Source organism: Pollicipes pollicipes, unplaced genomic scaffold, assembly GCF_011947565.3.
Source record: "Pollicipes pollicipes isolate AB1234 unplaced genomic scaffold, Ppol_2.1 Scaffold_6052;HRSCAF=7182_pilon_pilon_pilon, whole genome shotgun sequence".
In the NCBI taxonomy this organism is placed as follows: Eukaryota; Metazoa; Arthropoda; class Thecostraca; order Pollicipedomorpha; family Pollicipedidae; genus Pollicipes; species Pollicipes pollicipes.
The window spans coordinates 25,843,632-25,867,966 of NW_023596805.1; the positions used below are offsets into that span (position 1 = coordinate 25,843,632).

The 24,335-nt window shown below is 53.4% G+C and overlaps 1 protein-coding gene across 1 annotated transcript in view; it reads right to left on the reverse strand.

Moving 5' to 3' along the window:
- jvl (javelin-like) overlaps positions 1 to 23,736 on the reverse strand; it is a 51,490-nt gene extending 27,754 nt beyond the window's left edge. Inside the window, exon 1 of the mRNA XM_037227869.1 lies at positions 23,387 to 23,736. Coding sequence (XP_037083764.1) covers positions 23,387 to 23,457 — 71 coding nt within the window. The 5' untranslated portion in view covers positions 23,458 to 23,736. The remainder of the gene's footprint in view (positions 1 to 23,386) is intronic.
- Positions 23,737 to 24,335: the final 599 nt, after the last annotated feature.

Below are 24,335 nucleotides of genomic sequence, written 5' to 3' on the forward strand. Positions count from 1 at the left end.
AGAACACTTACGACTGATGGATGTAGAATTATGAAATGTTTGAACAAGTTGTTTTAACAGAGATATCCAATTGCTGCGTTGTATATTTGGTGTTGTTTTTTCTCAAATCAGACCCACATCTATCAGTAGCCGATTTCCCACACTGCACAAGCGGGACTTCAGAGCATTACTAGAGAACAAAGAACAGTTTTCTATCAAAATCAGAGGTTTGGGCTAAGTTTCAGTGCATATTGGCGGCATCTGATGATACGAGTCCTATACCGAGGTCGCAGCAAACAAACATGAGGTCAGGCCCTTCCGACCATGCATTGTCACAGCTCAACAAGGCTACTTTTATTGTACAAACATTGAACGAAAATATTTCTGCGTTTTGTTGCTATTTCGTTATGATTCATCATCGGTGCAAACTAACATTAACTTAATCCGTTGCGTGGCTGTTCTCGCAAACCCACGAGATCATAACGCTTTACAAGCCGGAGAGCTCAGTCCAACCGCAATGCAAGACAGAAAATCAAAAGAAAGAAGCTCAATGAAACCGAAATGTTTCTTTCGATGCCATTTTACAGAAGTCGTCGGTGCCTTGACAACGGTCACGTGATCCATACGGCCGGAAACATGTCTGCCCCCATTAACATTCCAACCCCATGTTCGCGGATCCGTGTCTGGCCATTCCGCACCACCGCACAATCCCACCTGCCACCACCGTCCGCCTCCAAGATCCCACCACCTCAATACGTCACCGAATGACGTCACCGTTCCGGCGCCACGTCACCGGATGACGTCACATCCCGTCCGGCGCCGGCCGGCTCACCTGAAGCAAAACGAAAACAGCGTCAGCGGTGCGCGGCAAGGCCATGGGAACGGGCCCGCCCAGTTCGGCGATAATGACGACCAGGCATCTGCGCGCTGATGAGACAGACGCGGCGCGGCAGAGCGGCGATCTGGCGCTCCCGTTTCCCAGGCGGCGGCTGCTGATCCGGTGATCTCGTTTTTCCCCGGCCGCGGCTCATGATTTGGTGGACTCGTTTCCCAGGCTGTGGCTCGTGATTTGGTGGACTCGTTTCCCGGGCTGTGGCCTGCAGGTGCGGCTCTGCGGGGCGCTACGGCCCGTCGGTTCGGGCGTAAAAGACGAGTCAACTGAAATCGCCATGTTGTGTAAGAAGCAGAGATGTTAGAAGCAGAGATGTCAGACGCAGAGATGTGCTTGGTGAGCAGACAAACGGCTGGGCAAAAGCAACGTTTGCTGGCTTCCGGACATATCAAGAGTAGTTTGACACACAGGACATAAAAAATAAGATCCCATTTGAAATCACTTAAACTAATACAAACATATCGAGATACGATACGGATCAAATCGAAAACGAAATCAAGCAAAAAATGCAATATGAAACGTGGCTCACTAGGCAAGCAAGGATAACAAAGAACGAGTGCATGACTTCAACCAAAGCTGGTAAGCCTAATCCTCCGCTCCGAGCCACAAGCCAGAGACCACCAACCAACACCTCCTGGCGACCGGTCAGGCCCCTGACACCCGTTTGCGGACTGGCTGTGCCGGGGTCGCCGGTTTCACCGCGTGAGGCGCCGCAGCCGGCCGACCCCGTGACTCACGCCGGGCCGCCGGCTGGGCAGATGGGAGACTGCAGCACACTCGCACGCGGTGTGCTGTGGTGATCAGAGGCAGGCACAGGAACGGAGGAGCGGGAGCGCAGCGCACAGCCAGCAGGCAGGGGCGTATGCAGGATTTGCTGATAGGGGCACATCAAAATGTGCATAAAAACTGCCTGCAGCTCAGTCTACATGGTTCGACGAGCTAATGACAACATGCAAAAAAGACAGGCGCATGTGTCACTGGTGAACAACTTCACACACACCCTCGCTCAAAAAGGCAGTTCCGCGTGTCTGTCTTGAAATAAATACGGATATGGAATGTTTCCGTTCAAGACAAGAGAATCTCCAACCCATTCGGTACGCCGAGAAGGACTGCATATTGCAGCAGTTACACCACGCTGCCTGGGACAGCGTCGTCCGTGGGGCGCACATGACGCGGCCACATTGCGAGAAACGTCCACATACTGCTGCTGCTGTTGCTGTTTCCGAGGAAGTCATGCACCGCGTCGAGCCACATCCACGCCAGAGCAGGCGTGTGTTTACTGAACTTCAGGAATCGGGGTGAGATAACATCCCTGGTGCTGGCAGCATTAAACAAATCAACCGCGTGTTTGCGGCACGTTTCGGAAGGCGCATCAATGATGTAAAGACAAACAACAATATTTTTCACTCGTCGGAGCTCAGTGTCGGCATTGGCATTCGGAGGTCCGGATTCGTCGCGCATCAAACTGTCCCTTCTGCATCAATAATGCGCCGGCCCCGGCGAGTCAGCATATGAAGTGGGCATCAAATGTGGGAGGTGAGCATCGAAAGTGAGCATCAAACTCACAACGCTGTCCGTCCGTATCATGAAAACCGATTCACGTCAACATGTGCTTTTCAATATGTGGAAAAGAAACGACCAGACACGATGATCAACGACCACAGCTATTACTCAACATGGCAGTAGTGCTAATTTGCCGTTTCCGAATAATGGTACGTTTTTGTGACGGACCATCGCATGCTGCGTCGGCATACGGCACCACATCGGATGGAGGCCACCGAAGGGCGAAAGGTCACGACCTTTTGACATCACACTGCCTCCGGCGGCGGCGACAGATGGCCGCCGCCGAACGGCGTGGCAATGGCGACGAACATTTGCACGTTTTTGTGCGTTACGTCACAGGATCCCGGCCAGCCGCGCGAAAGGGACTGAAAGCACGAACTGGAGCGTTGTGCGACGCTCTCCCGGCCCCACTTCCCGCCGTTCTTCACTTCTGGCACCACGCAGATCACTAATCAGCCCACAGCATTGTCATGATATGGCAGCAATGCTGCTGCAGATTGCAGCGATATGGCAGCATCCTGTCCCCGCCGGGCATATTCAGCCGCTGATCCGACAGCATGTTCTCAGCTGCATTGTCGGACAAGGACAACACGAAACGAGCCGTGAAAGGGCCAGACAGAGCCAGTCCGCTGCCAGCACGGGCGTCACCAGGCGAAAAGGAGGTAAGGTCCCTCACGCCGCATGTGATCGTAGAATTAAATAAACACGCACGATGTTTCAGGCGTCACCGCAGCACACATGACGCTTGAACTCCGCCGTTGGCTGGATCTCCTGCCAAGTGTACCTCGCACAAAGCTGCCCTGGCCACGCCCCTGCGCGCGGAGCCCAACGGCCCGCTGACAGCACGTACCATGGGCACTGAATCATCCACACCATAGCCCGCTCAGAGTTTGGCTCATGGATGCGGGATGAACGAGCCGGGCCACCCGGTATACGCTGTGGACGTTCCATATATGTACATCATCCCCATGGATGCATAGTCAAGGTTCTAAGCACGGCCGAGAGCGATAGGATGCTGTGCAGTGCACGATGATTGCGCATTTGCCTCCCTGCGCTGTCTCCAGGTCAGGGGCGCAGTTTCGTAAAATGAGTTGGGGTGGGCTGAGCAGGGAAAATTGACGAGACCAGCCTCAAAAATAACCACCAAATGGGTTTTTCCATGGATTTGACCCGCTTTCTTTGCAAAGTGGGGGGAAGGGGGAGGGTTACGGGAGATCCGACCCCGCCGCCCGAACGAAATAGGAAACTACACCCCTGCTTCAGCACTATTTTCTCGTTATTTTTCCGTTTTGCAATTCATCGGCCTTGTCCACTTCTCCGCTCCCCAAGCAGATCCCGTCTGCCCCGCACGCCCACCGGTTCACCCCCCCCCCCCCCCCCCCCTCCAGTTCTTGTCAATGTCCTCAAAGTACCTTCACACGGCGTCACCTCCACCTCTATCACCACGTAAGTTTACATTCACCGATACTCCACTCTATCCGAGGACCGAGCACACCGGCTGCACCACAAACGCCAGAACGCTATTCACGCGTAAAGCTCGTCTTCGCGCAGGCTTCAGTCGAAGGCTCACATCAACACTCGGTGTCCAAAAGCAAGGCTTCCACACCGCTGGCAACGTCCGTTCACACTTTTTTCCATCGCTGCGATGCGCAGCCGCGCGCGCGCTCCCACCAGGAGACGGACGGCCTCGTTATCCACACGCCGCGCACAACGCAACGTGAGAGAGATCAAAAGAGCAGAACTAACACCGCTTTCCCAGCCGGTAACAGCCAGTAACAGCCGGTAACAGCCAGGCAGTGCGGTGATCAGTGCCGGGAGCTGTGCTGGAGGCAGATAAAAACCTTCACATCGGCGGGAAAGACAAAAAAAGTCATCAAAACTGCAGCTTCTACCAGCGCCGCTGGTTTCCATGACGACAGCACATGTTGGGACCAAGAGTGCACCCAGGTGGGAGAACTGGACGGCAATTGCCCCAGAAATGTCACGACAGTGGCCGAAAACGCCGCTGACAGAAGGTAGATGACAGCTGATGGACGATGTCCATCTATATGTCCATTGGACATGTATGTCCATTGGACACGACACCTATATGTCCATTGGACACATAAGTGTCGTGCAGACGGCACCGACACCTACATGTCTACTGGACATATAGGTGTCGTGTCGTCTTCGATTACGACACCTATACACCCATTGAACATATAGGTGTCGTAATCGGCAATGTGAGCACCGACGCTGGCAGGCCGACGCCTGAAGCGAACTCCTCCCCTTACCCATTCCCTGGCCGCGCCTCTGCCCGTCTGAGCGTCAGGGTCATGAATCGGGCCTGTTTATTTCTGCGGCCGCGGGCGGAGGACTCAGCTGGTGCCGGCCTCAGAGACCAGCCCGTGGGCGAGGCCACGTGCGGCATGAGCGGCACCGGTGACGACGCGGCAGCTCCCCGTTTGGGTTTGGAATCCAAGAGTCCTCTCCAATGTGGTAGCATAGTCCTCTCCAATATGGCAGCCGCAGCTGGTGCAAGTCAACGCCGGCAATGCCGGGCGATGACAGGGCTGGCAGGGCCCGACTGTGTCGGTACCGGAAGACATAAGTCCCGGTTCAATGCAATCAAGGACAGTACCCGTGACACTGCGAGACAGACAATGTCGGCTCCAGATTGTGCACATGCACATGCACAAGCACATGCATCGTACACTGGTGTCACGACTGTAAACATGCATCAAAGACTGGTACCAAGACCGTACGTATGTATCATATACTGGTATCGAGACAGTACACATGCATGGTGTACTGGTATCGAGGCGGTACATACATATTGGAGACTGGTATCGAGACGATATGCATCATATACTAGTAGCGAGACGGTACACATGCATCATATACTGGTGCCGAAACCATACGCATGCATCATATACTGGTATCCAGACCGCACAAATGCGTCATAGACTGGCATCCGTACAGCGCCGCCCTGAAGAAAATCGCGCACCTCTAGTCTGGGCCAAATGGCTTTGATGGTAAATATAAAAAGCGGAGATCCATTGGAAACGTATGCTTACTCTTCATACCTGCACTCAGCACAGGCACATTTGATTAAAAAAGTAGTTATACATGTTGTGTAAAAACAAAAAGAACATCAAAACGCAGTGAAAGTATTACTGATGTCGAGCTCAACAAATCGTGCAACTGGAGAACACCACGAATCGTAGCCGAGAAATTACTCCCTGCAGACTTATACAATAGATCAGAGCACCATCGCGCGAAAGACGGCACGACCTGGTAACGAGTATGCTCTGATGACCCATTCCACATATCCCGCAATCTAAATTCACCTCCGCCCGCAAGAAGACCACACATGTCTTCACTCGGTCTCAAAACCTGACCCCACGCGACCCCGGCGCCTAAGCTCCGAACTATGCAGATGTCCCGCCGCAAATCCCGCTAATGACAGGCTGCTGGCGTGTCATGTCTCAATAACCCGACCGCCCACGCCGGCGGGCATTCGCCAATAACAGCCGGCGGGCATTAGGTCAGCTGTACGCGATCACGCGGTCCGCCAGCCGACAATCTGGCAACACCTGCGGTGTGATAGTGAGCGGTCGCGGCGACGGGGATCGCGCGGCGCTCGGCTGAACAGCTGGCTGACCGGAAGCCCGGCGGCCGTGATCAGTTCTCATGACATGGGAAGACGCCGCGAATGCGGCGCAGGTGGACAATGCGACGCGCCGTTAAGAAAACAAGTAAATCGATGTGTGAGAACAAAGCCACAGCTGCGGAAACCGGAGCAGATTATTCGCGTGCTGTCCTGATTGGTTTGGTGTGGTGGGAAACACGGAATCAACGAAATCGTTTGTACATTACATCCATGTCCAGAGAAATGGAACGCTGCACTGAATGCTGCATGTGACGTGTTGTACGGAAAAACGCCTCACACGGCAGCGACCGAGCGGAGTAAGCAAAGGGCGCTGACAGCTTGCCGGAACAAGGAACACAAGATGCTCTCCCGTGTAAACAACAACATGAGGCTGAGTAGAGAATACGACGAGCGGCATTTCCGTCCGGCTTCTGAAGCGTGGCGTCCGCTGCAGATGCGCAGATGAAGACCTCAACGGCGCACCGATTGTTCATTGAGATCTAGTTTTGAAAGCTCGTTTCTAAAGCACGATGCTAAGTTCAGATCCTTGAGAATTTTCCGGTTTGTTTTAGCCCAGCTGAAAAGAAATAAGTGACTAGTAGAAAATATGTACGGAAAAACTAATATCGTTTCAAGTGACGCTGCAACACATGTTAACAAATGAAGAACGCGACCGTGACATCGCGAACCGTGACGAGAGCATATCCTAATGTACCGGGCCTCCCAGAAGCCTTCAAAATCCCCACACTGGTTCGCAGTCATTGTATTTATAATGAGACCGCCAAGGGCAGTCCCACGGGCGCAGCCGGCACGCCGAAGCTGGCGGCCCCCGGAAACACGCCGAAATACTGTAGTCCAGGAACTGTGGCATGTAGAAGTCGAGGAAAACACCGAAATACTGCAGTCCAGGAACTGTGGCATGTGGAAGTCGAGGAAAACACCGAAATACTGCAGTCCAGGAACTGTGGCATATGGAAGTCGAGGAACACACCGAAACACTGCAGTTCAGGAACTGTGGCATGTGGTGGCCGAGAGAACCCCTGATATACGTTCTTGACTGTCCTAAAGCTCTTTCAGATATCGATCGACATGGTGACGACGAACGTAATTGCAAAGCGACAGAAAAAGGTTGACGTTAATGAGAGGTGCTTGCGTAAACGCTGACAATTTTACGCTCATTGAGTCCCAGTTTCTACTCATTTAAGTGTTGCAAACTTGTGCCCTCTCACAGTTCCTGACTGACCCATACCTTTAACAGCACACTAAACGACCGTATCCTTAAGGCGTATCGTTAGCGCTGCCGTTGCTTCACAGGCGTCTATCCAGCCAAAACGAGTCTATGCCGTTTAAGGCCGTCTGTTGACCGTTAGAACATGGCGTACCAACACGGGATGGTGAAGCAAAAAATCTCCTATCGCGAATGCGTAACGGTAATCCAGAAGCTTGGAAAACTCTCAGGCACTACAAAACTGAGGTAGTCGCACAGGGGCCGAGAGCCCCACGAGTCCCACACACAACAATAGCCGCTGGATCATTCATCCTTCTCGGCAAAAACGGCTCGGTGTCTGGGGTCAGATGATGATCATTACCGGTCATGGAAAAGAGCCGAAAACGATTCATCACCGCCACCCAGCGGCCGACCGCCCGTGGGTCGAGAGGGTCAGCATATGGTCCAAAAATTCAACGGTGGGAGCGCAGCGAGACAGCAGTTGGTGGGACTCCAATGCCGACTCCCGAGCCTGCGCGTCGAGAAGGTTTGGGGCGGCTTTGGTCCAGAACAGCCAGCCCGTTTGGCAGCTGTTGACTTCACGAGTTAGGCCTGTTCAGAGAGGCGTGACAAAGCCGGTAGGGTATGGGAAGCGGATGAGAGAAACGGCCAGAACAGTGCCACTTTGGGTGTGCTTCATCACGACGGCGTGAGAGTGCGGATTCCACTCCAGTCCGCCTAAAGCCCGAACCGCTACGAATATGAAGTCCGCTTAACGAAGCGCACTGTTCTTATCACTGATATCCAAATGAAGAGGCGGTCAATGGAAACTGATTGGACGCGAATTTCACGGTGATGTTGCTGCTGGTCAACCCAAACGTCTATGGTTGGGCAGTTTTGTCACGAGGCAGTTCAGCGCCAGGCAACCAGGGAGCACCGTTGTGGTCTGGCAACACCGCCGAGGTCAGGGATTCAATGAATGCTTGGGAAGAGCGCAAGTAAGAGACGGGTTAAAGCGAGGGTTCGCAAGTATGCTTCATTGGCATACATCAGGTTGTGCAGACTAGTCAGAGAGCTGATATTTCAGATGCATCGCTCAGGTCCAACAAGTAGGACGCTAGCAGGCTACCCTCCCTCATCTTGTTTTCTCCATGTTACGAAGGAAACCGCAAAACGTGTCATAAACGGAGGATACGACAAACACGAGAAGCGATGCTTTTACTTAAGGAGCCTAACTACAGGAGGTAATTAAATAGCAGAGACATAAAACATACATGGACTTTCAGGTTGGATGAAAATATGCATTCATGTTTATAAGTGCACGCCACATTTAATGAGAAGTCTCATGAAATTCAATCGGGTGTTGAAGACCGAATTCCACCCCAAGACATCCAGCTTTAGTTTCGTTTATAGCTCTGACAAATGTTGAAAATTTTGTTTAAATATTCAGGGCGCCCGAGGAAACATGCGTGTCCAATAGCCTGCCAAAATACACGAGACTATAAAGAAATAAACTTAAATATATGCTACATACCTACGGTGATTGACACAACCAGCGCCCACAAAACAGAGCAGGCCGGTGTTACAGCCAAATCGCCAAAAATCTCTAACGTGTTCTACCTGCTGGATTACGAGCAGGTTGAACTGGAATCAAGCATTGTTCCCACGGCAACTGCAGCCGTCCCATGAAATTGCAGGAAAGACCACTGGAAAGAGAAGAGCAGAGGCCAGGCCAAATACTAGATGAAAAACAATATTGTCTCAGGCAAAGTGCATGATGTTTTTTAGCACGGGGTAACTGGGCAGGGGTGTCACAGCTCCAAATAATCATGACATTCATCATCACGTCTACGGCGTCGGTCTTAGAAAGTGGTAACGTGGATGCTGGCTGCATGTCTTTATGAACTGTTTATCTTGCCGCAGATATCGTTTCATATTTTCGATGCTCCACCGCAGGCGCATGTCCTTGCTAGTGCCTACGGCACTTCATACCCTCTATGTGCCCTGTTCGCACCCAACTAGTGCAAAAGACGCAATGCAAGGAAAATGTTTCATTTTCGACACCCTCGCCGCACAGTCCTGTAACCATGCACTTGCTGTCAGGATTGTCGCCGTAGCACGCGCGCATACGGCAGGCCTATCTGGACTCGGCAGGCTCGATGCTCACAGGAGTGCTCCGAGGATCCGAGGACGAGGAAGAGGCTCACAGGAGTGCTCCGAGGACCCGAGGACGAGGACGAGGCTCACAGGAGTGCTCCGGTGACCCGAGGACGAGGCCACGCCCTCGGGCACCCGCCGCCCGCGCACACCAGTGCATGAACCCTCCGTGTCCACGCACAGGCAAATGTGGGCACCCGGCAGGTTTGCACCCGAGCGCAGCCCGACAAGGCCGCGTCCAAAAGCCGAAGCGGGTTCCGGGTGCGCTGCCGGGGCGCGTTCGTGACGTCACGCCGGCGAATCGGCACCCCGCGTGACCCGGCGCCGCCGACCGCGCGCCAACATGGCCGACCGGTGGCGTGACGTCAAGGGCGCGTGACGCGACACGGTCCAGCGGAAGCGGGCGGGCGGGGCGGGAGGGCCACGCCCGGGTCAGGCCGGGCCCGCGCCGTCGCCCGCCCCCACGGCCCCGCCCCGGCTGGGGGTGCACGGGTCAGACCCCGAGGGCAGCGGGCACTTGGCGCGGTATTACGGGTGTTGTTTGTGGTGTGGGTGGAGCATACCACTCCATGGTGGTAGTGGTGAGGGGGGGGGGGGGGCGCTGGTTTGTGTTTAGAGTCAGGCCACTGTGGAAGAGCCCGTATGAATTTGTCATACTCGCAGCAAATATTGGTGGGGGTAGTTGTCTGTAACACAGTTCATCTAGCTCAGTTCATCGGATAGCTCAGTTTATCGAAGTAGCTCAGTTCATCTAGCTCAGTTCATCGGATAGCTCAGTTTATCGGAGTAGCTCAGTTTATCGGAGTAGCTCAGTTCATCTAGCTCAGTTCATCGGATAGCTCAGTTTATTGGACCGCCTTCTCTTCCGTTCGCCCATCCATGGTGCCGCGGGTTCGAGTCGCTTTAGGCGCTCGCCGTTTGCTACCGACTGGATTGGCCGAGCTTTCAGGGCAAAGTTCTGCCGTTCACTGTTATTTCACGCTCAGATGGTGGGATGTGGCTCCCCTCACACGCACGGCTCAACAAAGGCGCTGATCCCAAAAATCCATCCAATCAAAATGCTCACACTAAAGTTTTGTAACAAATGCGGGTCGTGTATCATGTTATTTCCGCTAAAAACGTAATCTTGCTCGTGCTTAACATAGCCCTGCGCACGCCTTACGGGACGGGCGTGCCAACGTCTGTTCTTAAATTAAAATGCGGGATCTACGCGTGATTTCTGTACTAGTTCGCTTAAGCTCATGATGCGTCCTTCAATCGAATAGCTTTAGAACGTGTCACATCGGCCCAAGAACATGCCGGACAGTAGGTGTTGTGTGCGCAGGGCACTGAGACAAACACGTACCACGGCCACACGATAAGTTACAACGCATCCCTTCCCTCCTTCTCGTCTGAGAGCGAGGAGGGACACGTCAGCTCGTTTTTTACACTTTCGATAGCGATTCGGACGCGTGATAAACTTTCCGTCTAAAAATTCGCAGAGATCAGAACGGTATACCTGCGGCGCCGGCCCGGTGCGTGGTTTGATTCCGTAATTGCAGAGTCGGAGTACGTGGTATAGGATCCGCTGCTAAGCTCCGGATCACGCCGTCCAAAGCAATTATTACTGGACTCAGGCCGTGAGTGAGATCAGAATCTCAGGGTTGCCTTTGTTATCAGATTACCACAAGTGGGATTTGATTCCATTTTTCTGCACAAAAGGGTTCCATCAGCAAATCAATCAAGGCCAATGGAAGCATAGTTCGATACGGCCAGCTCACACCAGCTTAACGTGAAAGTTACGAAATGCCATGCCTGGAAATTTAATGATACGACGGCACCAATATGCCAACAGCCCCACGCCTAACGGGATAGGAATATATAGTTCATACTACAACCTGCATCCAGTTGGCTCGAAGCCCTGTCGTCGGTTTAGTTGAAGCACGCAACAACTACCGGTATGAATGTAGACAACTCTCTCGGCACGCGACGAACACATGCGGTGCGGAGAAACCGGCAGAATGAAAGGCGGTTGCGCATTGGACAGAGACGGGATAGGCGCGCACGATTCACGTGATTGGAATGCTTCTGCTTTGGCCTGCGCCGCTTTCTCTCAAAACCATTCGTCAGGTCCGTACTTTGGGTGTGAGCGGATATGTTACCACCACCAGTGCATGCCGTTCGTGTTGGTACGGCATCGTTCGAGCAGCAACTTCATTTCGGACAAAGACGCAGCACCTGTACGGCCTCTCGGCGTAATGTGATCTCCCGATACGTAGAAGGCATGCCACTGATGAAGACGAAGGCCTCGTGAATTTAATATGGACGAAGCGAAACATATTCCATGTAACTGCCCAGCCCCAGCGTATCACGAGGAGTCTTAAGCTGCACGTGACTACTGTTCTCTTATCGCCCAGGTTTGAAGTGACATGGACGCAGCACCACATTTGCACCTAGACTAAACAGGAAGGAAAACATCACAGGCATTTAACAGCCGATCAGAGGTCAAACCTGCGCTGTTATATAAATGCTGGGAATCATATAGTTATATTGGCAGGCGCCACCGAAAAGAAAATGCAATTTTAGATTAGCCATAAAAATGTATTACAACAGTTTCATGTTTGATAGCCACACGCCGTACCGCAACTCGTGTAGCGTCACTTCCTCGTCGTGTCGCGCCCATTACTGGACGAACTGATCACCACTGTACACGCTGGGAGTGGCAGCTGGCGACCCAACCGACACACGGGCGGCAGCCGGCGACCTAGCCGACACACGGACGGCAGCCAGTGACCTAGCCGACACACGGACGGCAAGCCGGTGACCTAGCCGACACACGGACGGCAGCCGGTGACCTAGCCGACACACGGACGGCAGCCGGTGACCTAGCCAACACACGGACGGCAGCCAGTGACCTTACCGACACACGGACGGCAGCTGGCGATCTTACCGACACACGGACGGCAGCTGGCGACCTTGCCGACACACGGACTGCAGCCGGAGAGCGGACCCGGCCACAAACAAGGCGAGCTGGCAAGGCCGGCCCCGCACGGCCAGATCCGGACGTTTGCGTGGTTGATTAACTCGAGAGAGAAAGAGACAAGACATGGCACAGCTCTCGGCCATCAGCTGGCCGTGCGACAAAGCGGGGTAATTAACTTACGCTACCTATGTTGACAGCTGATGCTGCTACCAATAGGAGCGAAATGGCGAGCAGAGGTTACTTGCGGCGTTTACAACACAGGCCAATATTTCCATGGTTTCCAGATGTTTGGCAAGCCGATGCACCTACGCGGGGTCAAACGCAGGATATATTTTTAAGAGCGCAACGCTGTGAGGTGGGATGCAATCGCAATCATCGCAATTAATCAAATCAATCCCAATCAAAACACGATGGAATATGGCTAAACGTTGCTCAAAACCACACGAAACACACATAAAAATCCTACAAGAGCAGTGCGTTTCCCCATTTCCTAAATGGGGACTTTTTCCATTTCCCCATTTCCCACACCCTACAAGAGCAGTTCATCCCCTCCCCCCCCCCCCGCCGGCGAAATATGTGTCAGTGCGCACACATTTTCAGACAAAACGTTACCTGTTCAAAGTTCCGTTCACGGACCCTCCGAAACTGAGGTCACAAGATCACCGAACGCCTTCGTTCCAGAGCAGATGGTTGATGCGCCTCTGCTGAGGTTGTCGTAACCGAGCTCCCCGAAACTAAGCGCCGGGAAAGGCCAGACCAACCCAGTGCGGCTTATGCCGTTTCTGTGAGGGAAGGTTATTAAAGCCTCTTAGTCAGTCTACTTCGAGGCCCCGTGGGCGCTCAGGCTGGCATGGATGTAACCACGTTTGTGCGGGGGGGGGGGGGCAAAAGAAGCATCGCAGAGGTCAACCTGAAATATGGGGGGCAAGATGATTTGAAAATGGAATTTTGAATACCAAAACGTGAAAACCGTGCATCGCGTGCAAAAGCGTGCAGGAAACATGGATGGAAACAAAGCGCCACTTTGTGAATCCTGGATGGCGAGTCTCCCTTGCCCTCGGGGGTTAACATCGAAGCGGGCTGGACGGGGTGTCGGTGCACGGGTGCACGCTGCTCCCTCCTGTTCGCAGCAGCCGTGAGATCCTAGTTTGGCGAGGCGTGCAAGGTTGCAGGCTTTGCATGAACAGGTCATGCAGAGGCAATGAAAGTCCTCCTTAGTTGGGGGGGGGGGGGGGGCGATAGCCATTTTTGGTTATTTTTCCGTCTTGTCAACGCCCATAGGGCCAATGTTAAGTTATCAGAAAGCTGAGAGGCCCAACATGCCCGGCTCCCGCGCCCCTGGGGCCGGGCGTCCAATGTTATCACAAGGTGCAAGGCAGCGGTTGCCAAGCCGTTCGCCAGGCCCTAGCCCTCCCTCTCCCCACCAATCATCCATCGAAGCGGGGTCAGTCGTCAGGGGAGCCGCCGCCGCCGGCCGGCCCGCAACCGATCATCAGACGCGCCGCCAGACGGACGGGTCGGCGGGGTCAACGCCAGAGGTCAGGCGGGGTCGGGCGGGCGCCGCGCACCGCCCGACGTCCGTCACAACAGACACACTTCGAGAAGTAGGGATCCCGCGGCGCGCGCCGCGCTGATCACGTAATTAGCGCGTGGCAACGTGCCGACAGGTGTCGCGCTCCCGACGTCGGGTTCAGAGGTGGGGTGACGCGCTCGGATTGTGAGGTCAATGCTAGCTGGTGCGTGCGTGCCTTGTAGGCAGGAGCGTAAACAGACTCGTTGCGGAGGGGCGTCATGTGTGCTGCAATGATGACAAGGCGAGGGACTCATGAGCCTACTGGTGTCAAAATGAACTTCCTCTTGGTGTCTAAATGACGAGTACGTTCTCACTAATCAATGACGAAGGTTACGGTTTGGGGATGGTGTCGATGCTTCCATCGCCCCGGGATGCCCTGCGCCGTTAATCTGTTGGAATATTTAACAATTCACGCACACAAACCACGGTCGAATTAAAATTCGTAAAACAAAATGATGTGTTTATGCATGCTGGGATTCAGATCGCCTCGCTGATCCAGCGTCGAGGATAAGTGCAGAAATAACCACAGTGTGCATAGCGCGCACCATAGCATGCATAGTGTGCAGCTTATGGCACATAGTATGCATAAAAGTGAATCCAGTGTTGGAATTTCGTCTTGGCAGGAAGAAGTCCAGGCGCAATGCGCGCCCGTAAACACGTCGCGGCTTATACAGAACACTCCGTACCATTGTGTCCACAGCTCAGGACATGCAACTTGCAACCAAATGCGACTTGCGAATGCCACTGTCACTGTACGGTTTGTCGTCCCTCACGCATCTCAATCGGTATAGGCTGACGGGCTAACCCCCACATAAGCAATTAAGGTCCCGCGCTGCTGGTTATTTGGCACAGTAAGTTAGTGAAATTAGTTGACGTTTAACATGCCAGGAGGTTCCGGTTGCACTGGATGCTGAAATAAATTGGGACGTTGCGAGTCGATTATTTTCAGTACATCAGCTCACAAGGACAGCTACCTGTCCATAACTTTGGCAGGCTGTGAGGGTTCACGACCCAGAAACTTCACTCAATATTTGGCACATAGTAACGGTCAACTGGCAGCAGGCCACGATAATGTCAGGCTGAAGCGGCAAGCAAAAAACGTTCAGGAACACCCCTGGATGGCTGTTGCTGGATGCTAAATCGGAAGTACCACGCCTGTTTACAGCACGTGAGCCTGTTCGGCACTAGCTGACATCTGGCGCTGCGCTGACAGTGCGCTACCGGGAGTGGTGTGGTGAGGGGCTTCGCCGCGACCTTTCCTTGGTAGGGTTTCTCATCCTAAATGCACCTTCATGCGGTATTCCACCGAACGCCTTATCTAAGAACCACCGTCTTGGCCGATCCAGATTCCAAGAGAAGGAATTTGGCCCAGCTCAGTGGACCGTCACAAACGCAAAGACCGAGCGGCCAGTGTCTCAACGACCGCATTTTGTCCAATCAGAAGCGGCGAATCTGTTTCGCTCTCCAATTATACGCAGCTTAACAAACGGGGTCTGTCGGCCACGAAACCTAGCCCGGTTCGCAGCAGCTTCTGGGCCACGAAGTGAGAAGGGGGATGCTTCGCACATCTCTCAGCAGCGTGGCGTGGCGGTTAACCACTAGAGTTTAAGCGTTACGAAGCGAAACACGACGGAACGACGCAGTTACAGGCATGCTCGCCCTACATCTTGCTCCATCCGAACAAGTGTTCCAGTAAACCGCACTTTGGTTTTGGGAGGAAGAGGAACGACGGCGGCGACAGCGCGACGCTCGGAAAAACAATTCGTGTTTTGTTCTCGCAGCTGGGATGTCATTTCCTATTCAGTAGGGGGATCGACCGTCCCCCCCCCCCCCCCCATAGCGCCACCTTGGGTTCCTACCCGCCAAAGTTTGGGAGGAAAGTGGACCGAATACATGGAAAACTAATTTGTTTGTGCATTTTGGGAATGTGTTCCGTGGTTTTACATTCCTCAGCCTTCCCCTCCCCCTCAACTCATTTTATGAGACTACACAGTTGCCTCATGGGACCGGTTCCAAGTCCATCAACTCGTGTTCTCACACATCAAGCAAACTGGGGGAGCCATGACAGTGTCATAACGTGCAAGGAGTAGGCGGAACGGACCCTCGTCCGCCCTTTCATCCAACACTGTTTGCCACGACTCTTGTCTCACCAGTAATGAAGCTAAAGGGGAGAATGCCCAACCCCGAATACAGATGGGGAGGGGCTGGGGGCCACCGACTGTTCATCCTCGCATTCGCGTAGAAACACGACGGGGAAGGGAATGTCCCATTTCCTGAAATGTTTAACAATTACCATAAGGCGATGCATAGAAAAAATCGGCACCCCAATTCTACAGCCCCCCCCCCCCCCGGACCCAAACGCACACACAAACACACATCCTGAGACATGTCTACGTCCAAGCGCTCCCGTAGTTTGCCCCGTCATCCCTCCTCGACTTTCGGTGTGGGGCTAGAGCACTTGGAGAACTTGATAAGATATGCGTTAGGCCGATCAATACTTGCTTTACGCGCAATTCACAATAATGCGCACTCCGAAACAAATGACGCACTGGCGCTGACAGACGAAGTAATCGGAGCTATACATACTGTCCCTCGGGGGGGGGGGGGGGGGGGGCAGGAAACGCGCGTGCTTTCCTCCTGATTTTGTGTGCATAGCTGATACACTTTCGGGAAAACTTGGGTTGTGTTCCGTGCCATTACATGATAAGTTGTGATTGTATCCCTCCTGAAGGAAATCGCACATACGCCCATGACAAACATGTGACCTTAAAACGTCACAGTTCTAGGTTTTCCCGCAGTTTAAATTCAAAATTTCAACTCAACAGCACAGCAAAAACAGATAACAGCAAGAAACCATCAATGCACAAAGCAAGTGACCTTCCATTCTCCGCATCTGGGCCCGCCTATGCCACGACCCCCTGACCAGTTCGCGGCCCCGAACGCAACCAGCACACAGCGCACGACGCGGATGAGCAGCAAAATCCGCAGCGTCACCGCACGTGACCGGCCGCAAAAAGCACCTCCGTTCAGCAGAAACGGGGCCACGCGCATCGCCGCCCTTCGCGGCCGCCGAATCCGTGCGCGCTGTGCCGACGCGGCACGCTAATTACGGGATCACAGAGGCGCTCAATCAGCCATCGGCCTTGAACCCAGCTGACGGGCGGTGGGATGCGTGTTCAATGATTGCGAACACAGGTGTAACGAGGCACATGCGGTGTACGTGCGCTGAATACAATGTGTACTTCGGGTTTGTCAGGGTTGCGGACTACGGAGAGGGCTTTTTGTGGCGCGCGGTGGTATAACACGTTCGCGCCATGCTCGGCGGCCGCGCTCTGGCTAGTTACCAGATGATCGAGATGACCGAGATGTAAAGATGATCGAGATGTAAACTGATCGTGATCGAGCCGAGTAGATTCGTCTCGCTCTCTAGGATTCCAGCCCGGGGCCGTGACGTCATAATAGTTCGGCCAGTAGAGCGTTGCACATTCTGACCAATGCGTGGCAGGCATGTGAGCCGGAGGCCCGGAGGCCGTGTTCAAGCCGCTCAGTTTCGACGTTCCATTGATAGCTGCCATGCCCATGCCCGTGCCCATGTCCATGCACGCCCTCGTCTCAGCCCTGAGACGGGGGCGGCAGCTGCGGCGCGCCATTGCGTGACGCGTCCAATCTGTCGGCAAGCTTGTCCGTTGAAGTGGCAGTGTACTGCACTGATAGCCAGGGATTTTCGCAACACGCCGTCCGTAACAAGAAGCTCTGATCGCGAAGCCTCCTCTGGAAAACATTCAGCCCAACTTCTTTCAAGAATAGACACACCTTAAGTCCTCTTCCTGTGACACACGGTTCACGGTGAATCATGCCCGTGTCGTGGGTTGGATTATCTTGTCTAGGCCGTAATTGAGCTTTATGTGGTCCATTGCCTTCCACGGTCCAGGCTGTAGCCGATCCTGCGGATAAAACTGAACTGTGGCCTGAACGACAAGCCTATGCTGGGATCCAGTAGCTGACCTCTTTCTGAAATCTCTACAGATCCCTCATCTTTTAATACGTTCAACGTACTTGACATTTCGTCCCATATCGAAAAACGGATCGTTTCAGTTGGCAGCGTCAATTTATGATGCAATTTCGTATCTGTTTTGGGAAGAAATGTGCTGGTTTGTGAGTATGTATTGTGTGTGCCTGTGTCTTTTCTGCCGGACACCCCAACCTAAAAAGAGATATTTAAGCGTTCTCGGCATTCTGAAACAAGAAACGGGCATAAGTTTATCCCTTTAACACCAGCGGCCCGTAGCTTGAATAGGATTATATAAGACACACGTTAGGAAGGCAGCTTAACGATTGGGGTTGTCACATATATCTGAGCCCAACGCAAATCACGGGTTAGGCATCCTAGCCAGCTGCGCGCTATCCAGCATTCGCTATACCCGTCAGCACGTGATGACCTGATGACCTCGACTGTACACCACAACCAAACGCCAAAAACACCGCATTGTCGACGTGCCACCAATGCCGCTTCTGTTGCTGGCATGACGTGAACGCGAGGATCAGCGGGTGCTGTTGAAAAACGATCACTCCGGTCGGTGGGTACTCGTTATCGGGCCGCGTCGTCAGCAAACCCCCCGATGGTGTCCGCTCTCTTCTTAAATCCGTGATGAAGCGCACGCTGCAAGGCCGCCCGGCGACTATCGGGAGCAGCCGATAAGATAAAGTGACCCGAACGAACTCCGTTCAATACAAACTGTGAAACGTCCTAAAAAGTGGGTGTGCCAAATATTCCTATAATTTTTTGCGTTTCATGCATCACCGGAAAATAATTGATATGCCGTCAAGACATTTCGTAAAGCATTACCACGAGACGCGCAGTCTTTTTATAAATCAACCCAACCATACATCGAAACCCTTACACACTGGTCGATAAACGTTGGTCGGCCAACTTGCGTCCATGGCGTTACCATGACAACAACCATGACGTCAATGTGGCTCTGGTGATGATTCGGGTCGGCGCATGAGGCGGTTCTCGCGGTACTTTGACGCCTTTGTAGTTCTGAGGATGCTTGTCCTGTTTATGCCCGCCGTGGGCGCGTTCGTCGAGCGGACGCGTTCGCCGAGCGGGCGCGTTCGTCCAGTGGCCGCTCGATTGTCCAGCCGAGTGGGAACGCGTTTTATCGACCCGGTATCTGGGTTTTAACGGTGACCCGCTTCGCGTGGTTTACAATGCCAGGCGCCCGGGGCGGTTCGACGCGCCCGCGTGCTCGCGGGGCCGGAGGACGGATATTTTAGGTCAGCCCTGTCCAAGAGGCGAGTACGACACTGGCATCAAAGGTGGAGATGCCAGACACGGACATGCGAGATCCACCTGTGCATCTTGCTTCAGATATAAAGTAAACTGTGCGTGTCCGTAACATTAAGCTCCTGTTAACTTAGGGAATACGGTCCGGAGTAGAATAAGACAGCAGCACGCTGTTGGGATTATGCTGCGAGGAGAGCCCAAGTCGTTACTAGGTTTGACTGTCTACTAGGTTTACTGTCGTTACTAGGCCTGACGTTAAGTATAGAGTGAATTTGCCGCAGGCTTGGAACCGGCTAGCATAAACGCCGAATATTCCCATGGTCAACTCAAAACACAACTGGTCAATGGCTGCAAACGCTTTCCTTGTGATAACACGATTGGTTTCACCACATCGGGACACAATGACTTGACGGATGGGCCCTTAGTCGCGAAGCATGTGAATGCCATTGACGTCAACGCCTCGAACATCGATACATCTCAAGGCTCCAGGCTCAGCTTGGTAAAATGCCATGAAAAAAATGAGACATGCAGGCGCACAACGTCCCAAAAACATTTCGGGGGGGGCTTTAAGAGCAGTATCTAACTTTTTTAGACCATTCCTACCAAGCATTGTGATAGGCGTAAATAAAATATCCAATAACTGGGGGCTCGCCGCTCCCCCCCCCCCCCCCCCCACCACGAAGGGTGTCAAGCAGCCCTCTTGGAGACCGGACGCGCCTGTCCACGTCTTGTCGCGCCCGTCGGCGTGGACGCACTGCCTGGCCCACGGACGGACACGAACCGCCCTCTCGGGACCGAGCCATACCGTTATTTACAATCTGACCGTCATCCCCCTCAATAGAGAGCCATTCAGAGGCCGAGTCGGGCTACGTTCGCCATGGGAAAGGACACATTTACCAAGCGAGGCGCGAGCATGACCCAGTGACCGGGGTTCGACCTGAGCGAGTCTCTCCCACGAGTTGGAGGGTTGTAGGGCTTGTCGAATGTCGACACAGAAGTGTGCCACACGCGCACTGCGACGCGCATAAATGATGCGTGCAATTCGTCGAAATGTGAAAGGGTGAGAACGGTTGGTGTTTAGAGATAAGGTTCTCTTCACACTGGCATCAGCAGTGTGCTCACTACATATGTTGATATAGCCAGCAAGTTACGAGCGAAGGCATTGGTTGAGCGTTGTTGCCCCCCACCCCTACCCCTACCCCCCTAATGAGTCAACAGCGCCATTGCGAGAATCAAACCGTCCAAGACATAATGCGAACAGAAAAATATGTTCCAAAAGCGTAGCATATAACCTTCCCGAATTCATTTTAAGAGACTCCAAACCTAGCTTTGCCAGCGTCGCTCACTGGCATCGACTTGCTTTGCAAGCCATATGAGGTGCAAGCTTTTACTTTTCATGCCAACTAACCACGTGCCTCGCCTGATATTCCGGTTAGTGATTCGCCTTCCACCGTCGTAACGGTACCGCGCTTCAGATCACAACGAAAGCCTTGGCGCATCGCACACGAACTCGGGGCAAAACGTGCCGCGCCTAAATCGAACAGAAACAAACGTTACGTAGCGGCAGGCCGAAACGTACCCCTCATCGAGAGCTGGATCACAAGGCAGGTGCTTTGAGCCGGCTGCTGAAACGCAAAATTGTATGGCACCTAGTTGGGTCAATCCACAACAAAAATTATCAGACCCTCGTCAACTTACATAGTCGAAAGGCACACGTCGTATGCTACTAAAACCACTATACCATCATACCAACCACCCCACCGACACACTACTCACAACGCATGCCTACTGAGAAGGCAAAGATTGTCGAATTATGTTGCGAATCATAGCTTTGAGCTGACGCTTTGGGACGTTGCACCTTGAGTAATGGCTTCCTCGTTGTACTGCTGCACCGTGCGATACATATATGGTCTCTTTCCATGGCGGTTTTTCACGCGGGGCAGGTTCGGATGGTGCGACTGCCTTGTGTTTCGGGCCGCGCGCTCACGATTGTGCATTGGCGCAGAGCGAAGCACGACAGGCTTTCCAGCGACCAGAACGCTGTGCATCAGGCGGAGATCAGAGTCAGAAGTAAACTCATGTGCAGACAGCCAGGCGAACTGATCGTGCACATCCGATGTGCGATCATATTTTGTTGGCCCGTGATGACCCTGGCAGCGGAGCTGAAGACTTTTCACAGTTTTGACGTGTTCGAACGACTTTCACTGACATAAACTTGGACACAATAGCGTGCATGCCGTGCATTTGTTTACCACCTGATCTATGTGACAGCTGCATGACAGGGGAGGGCCCGTAACAATCCAGGGGTTTCACATGGCTTCTCAACGCTGCCACACCTGATTCCATGAACACTACGGACGGATGCTCTCGGCTTTGGCTCAGCTGTGGACGGTCGCTATACAACAACATCTCGGTTTTGCTGGCATGCCATCATCCCAGGCTGCAAACACCACGTGCACGCTACGTCCAGCGCTGACCCCGGTGACTGCTGCACCTCCGCTCATCCGACGCGGGGCGCTGTAACGACCAGCTGCGCGGCGTCAGCGTGCCGGACTGCTGTGACACATCCGTTTATGTGTGATGGAATGACGCAAATCGCGGCGTTGCTGCGGATGTTGTACAGCAGGGCAGCAAAACACAAATATTTGTATTGTTCTTAATTGGGTTGAGTAGGGTTGGAATTGAACGTGTTATCACTCAGTGTCTGGAGTGATGTCACCCAGTGTATATATCACTGAGTGGACACTGAGTGATATATGACATATAAGGACACTGAGTGATATATATCACCCAGTGTCCTTCCGAAAACTAAGACCGCCCGCATGTCGATTCTTCATGCTGCTAGAACGACCAAGGTCTTCGTGATTGCGTTATATGTTCTCCGTTGGTAGCCGGCACGTATGTTGGCCGTGGGCAACGTTTTACCTGCGAGCTTGCTTATTTGACATTGCATCCGGGGAAACGAGGATTCTCCAATTTAACGCACACGGGGCTGCATTTTCGGTACGTTGGGGGGTCAGCCTCACCCCCTCATCTGTCCGCCCCAGTTCCCGAGCCTCTGCATTGTGTCTACTGCTGACCGTACCAGCCTTGCCAGCGGCATCACAACACACAGCATGTTTATTATTACATTACCAACGGCCATTAAGCCCCTCAGCGACGGAGGCCAAACAGCCTTTCACAGCGTTTAGGTCTTGCTGATCTTTTGCTGATCTGCTGATCAGCTTTTGCCGATGGATCAAACTTTCAAGGATTCCATCCGAAGGCCCTATGTTGGGAAACTGGCCAGGGGTTTCCTGTTCGGTTGGTGAACTTCAACCTCCCTCAACTCTAACCTTGAGGAGTGGACAAATTCGGACGAAAACGTTTTTAAGTGCATTATGGAGCCACTTTCAGTGAGTTCTTCCGCCCGGACCAACTTCTTTTGTGACGTAACACTCTGCCTATATGTAAGTGCCAGCGCGTTGATTCTCGGGAGTACTGGGGTACTGATACCCAGGGTTCTGACAGCCACAAGTCACGGATGTTTGGGGAGCTGTTCGGTGTTGTCTTTAAACCTCAAGAGATGCCATGCGATTTCGGCCACATGGACGGCTTTACTGCGGCTGCGAGCGGTAATCAGCCAAGGCAGAATAATAAACAAACGTACGGGGCAGAGATCATTCGCCGGCTCGTACCACCCGATAACCCTGGCAGCGGGCAAACGCGACGAAACGCTCGGGATTTAACGATTGGAGCGCCTTTGAAGCGAACGACTCAAGTGTCGTACTACTCCAAACTCTACACTCCGACACTGGGGAGACCCTCTCCGCAAGTTACTTTTTAACAGCACCTCTGAGAGCGAGAAGCCCATGAGAAATCGAACGTGGCTCCATCTCCGTCATAACTGCGATTTGCATTTCTTTGAAATGGCCTTGACATCCCGAGGCTCGTGCCGCCTCCCCTCAATCCCCTCAAAGATTATCCCCGAAAGCTGAAAAGCCGTTAGCAGTCCCAATTGCCAGATAAGGGCTTGCCCATTTCGTGCATTTGTCTAGGCCCTGGCGGCCCCGGCCTCATGAAAAGCCCGATCCTTACGACATATGATCCCCGATGACAGGCTCATGATCATCAGCATACACACGTCCGCTCCTACCTGTCACACACGTCCCAGTTCTTGTCGTCGTCTCGCACGCCGTGTCCCTCCATTGGGTCCGCATGCTTCATATCCAGCCAAGCAGGCACGCTGGAAAGTCCGCCACCGCCGCGGCAGGGTTTCACCTCGTGCGGCTCGACGCTTGCGTCCCCGAGGTCAGCGAGATTCCGGAGTAAACTGGCTCCGCTGGACGATCGCGGCACGATTTTCCGTTCACAGATGTGCCGTTTCGTTTGCTGAGCACGCTCTTCTAGGTGGTGACCCTGAGGTTTCGCAGGTCGGGTCGAAGAACTGCTAGTTTGCGGTTCACAACAGTTCCCCCTCGCGCAACCCAACCGCACTTCATCAACGGCGACGGCCGACTGACGCTCTCAGCTGATCAGTCGATGGAGGTGGCGCCACCGGCGCCGGAGATGACGTCACTAATGGTAGGGATGACGTCACCTACACTGAACAGCTAAGCTTTTCCCGGAGAGTAGCCAGAAGCAGGCGGATGAACAAAAGCTGCGGGCCGACTGAGCGGGTAATAGAGGTGAGCCTGACCGGATGATCACTGTCGTTAGTTGGAAGAAACAACGGCAGAATGCAGCACGGGCAGACTACAGAGGATGACGTGCTATTCCCGATTGATCAAACTTTCTGTGGCGGGAAATGAAGCTTGTTACCAACTAAAATCACTATTCAAACAAATCAGAGTGCCCCCCCCCCCCCCTCCCTACACACGCCACCGACGCCGATCAATTTTTCTGAACTCGTCCCTTAAATGCAGTTATCTCCTCAGTAGCCAATATTTCTAAAACTAGCACACGGGGCGAAGGGGAGACCTGAGCGACGGACATGCAGAGTTAAATCGCACACGGTGATGTGGAAAAATCCCTGTGCACATGGTCAACTTACAATATCGCCGGTTTTCTTGAAGCGCTCCCGAACGGAAGACACAGTGTCCATG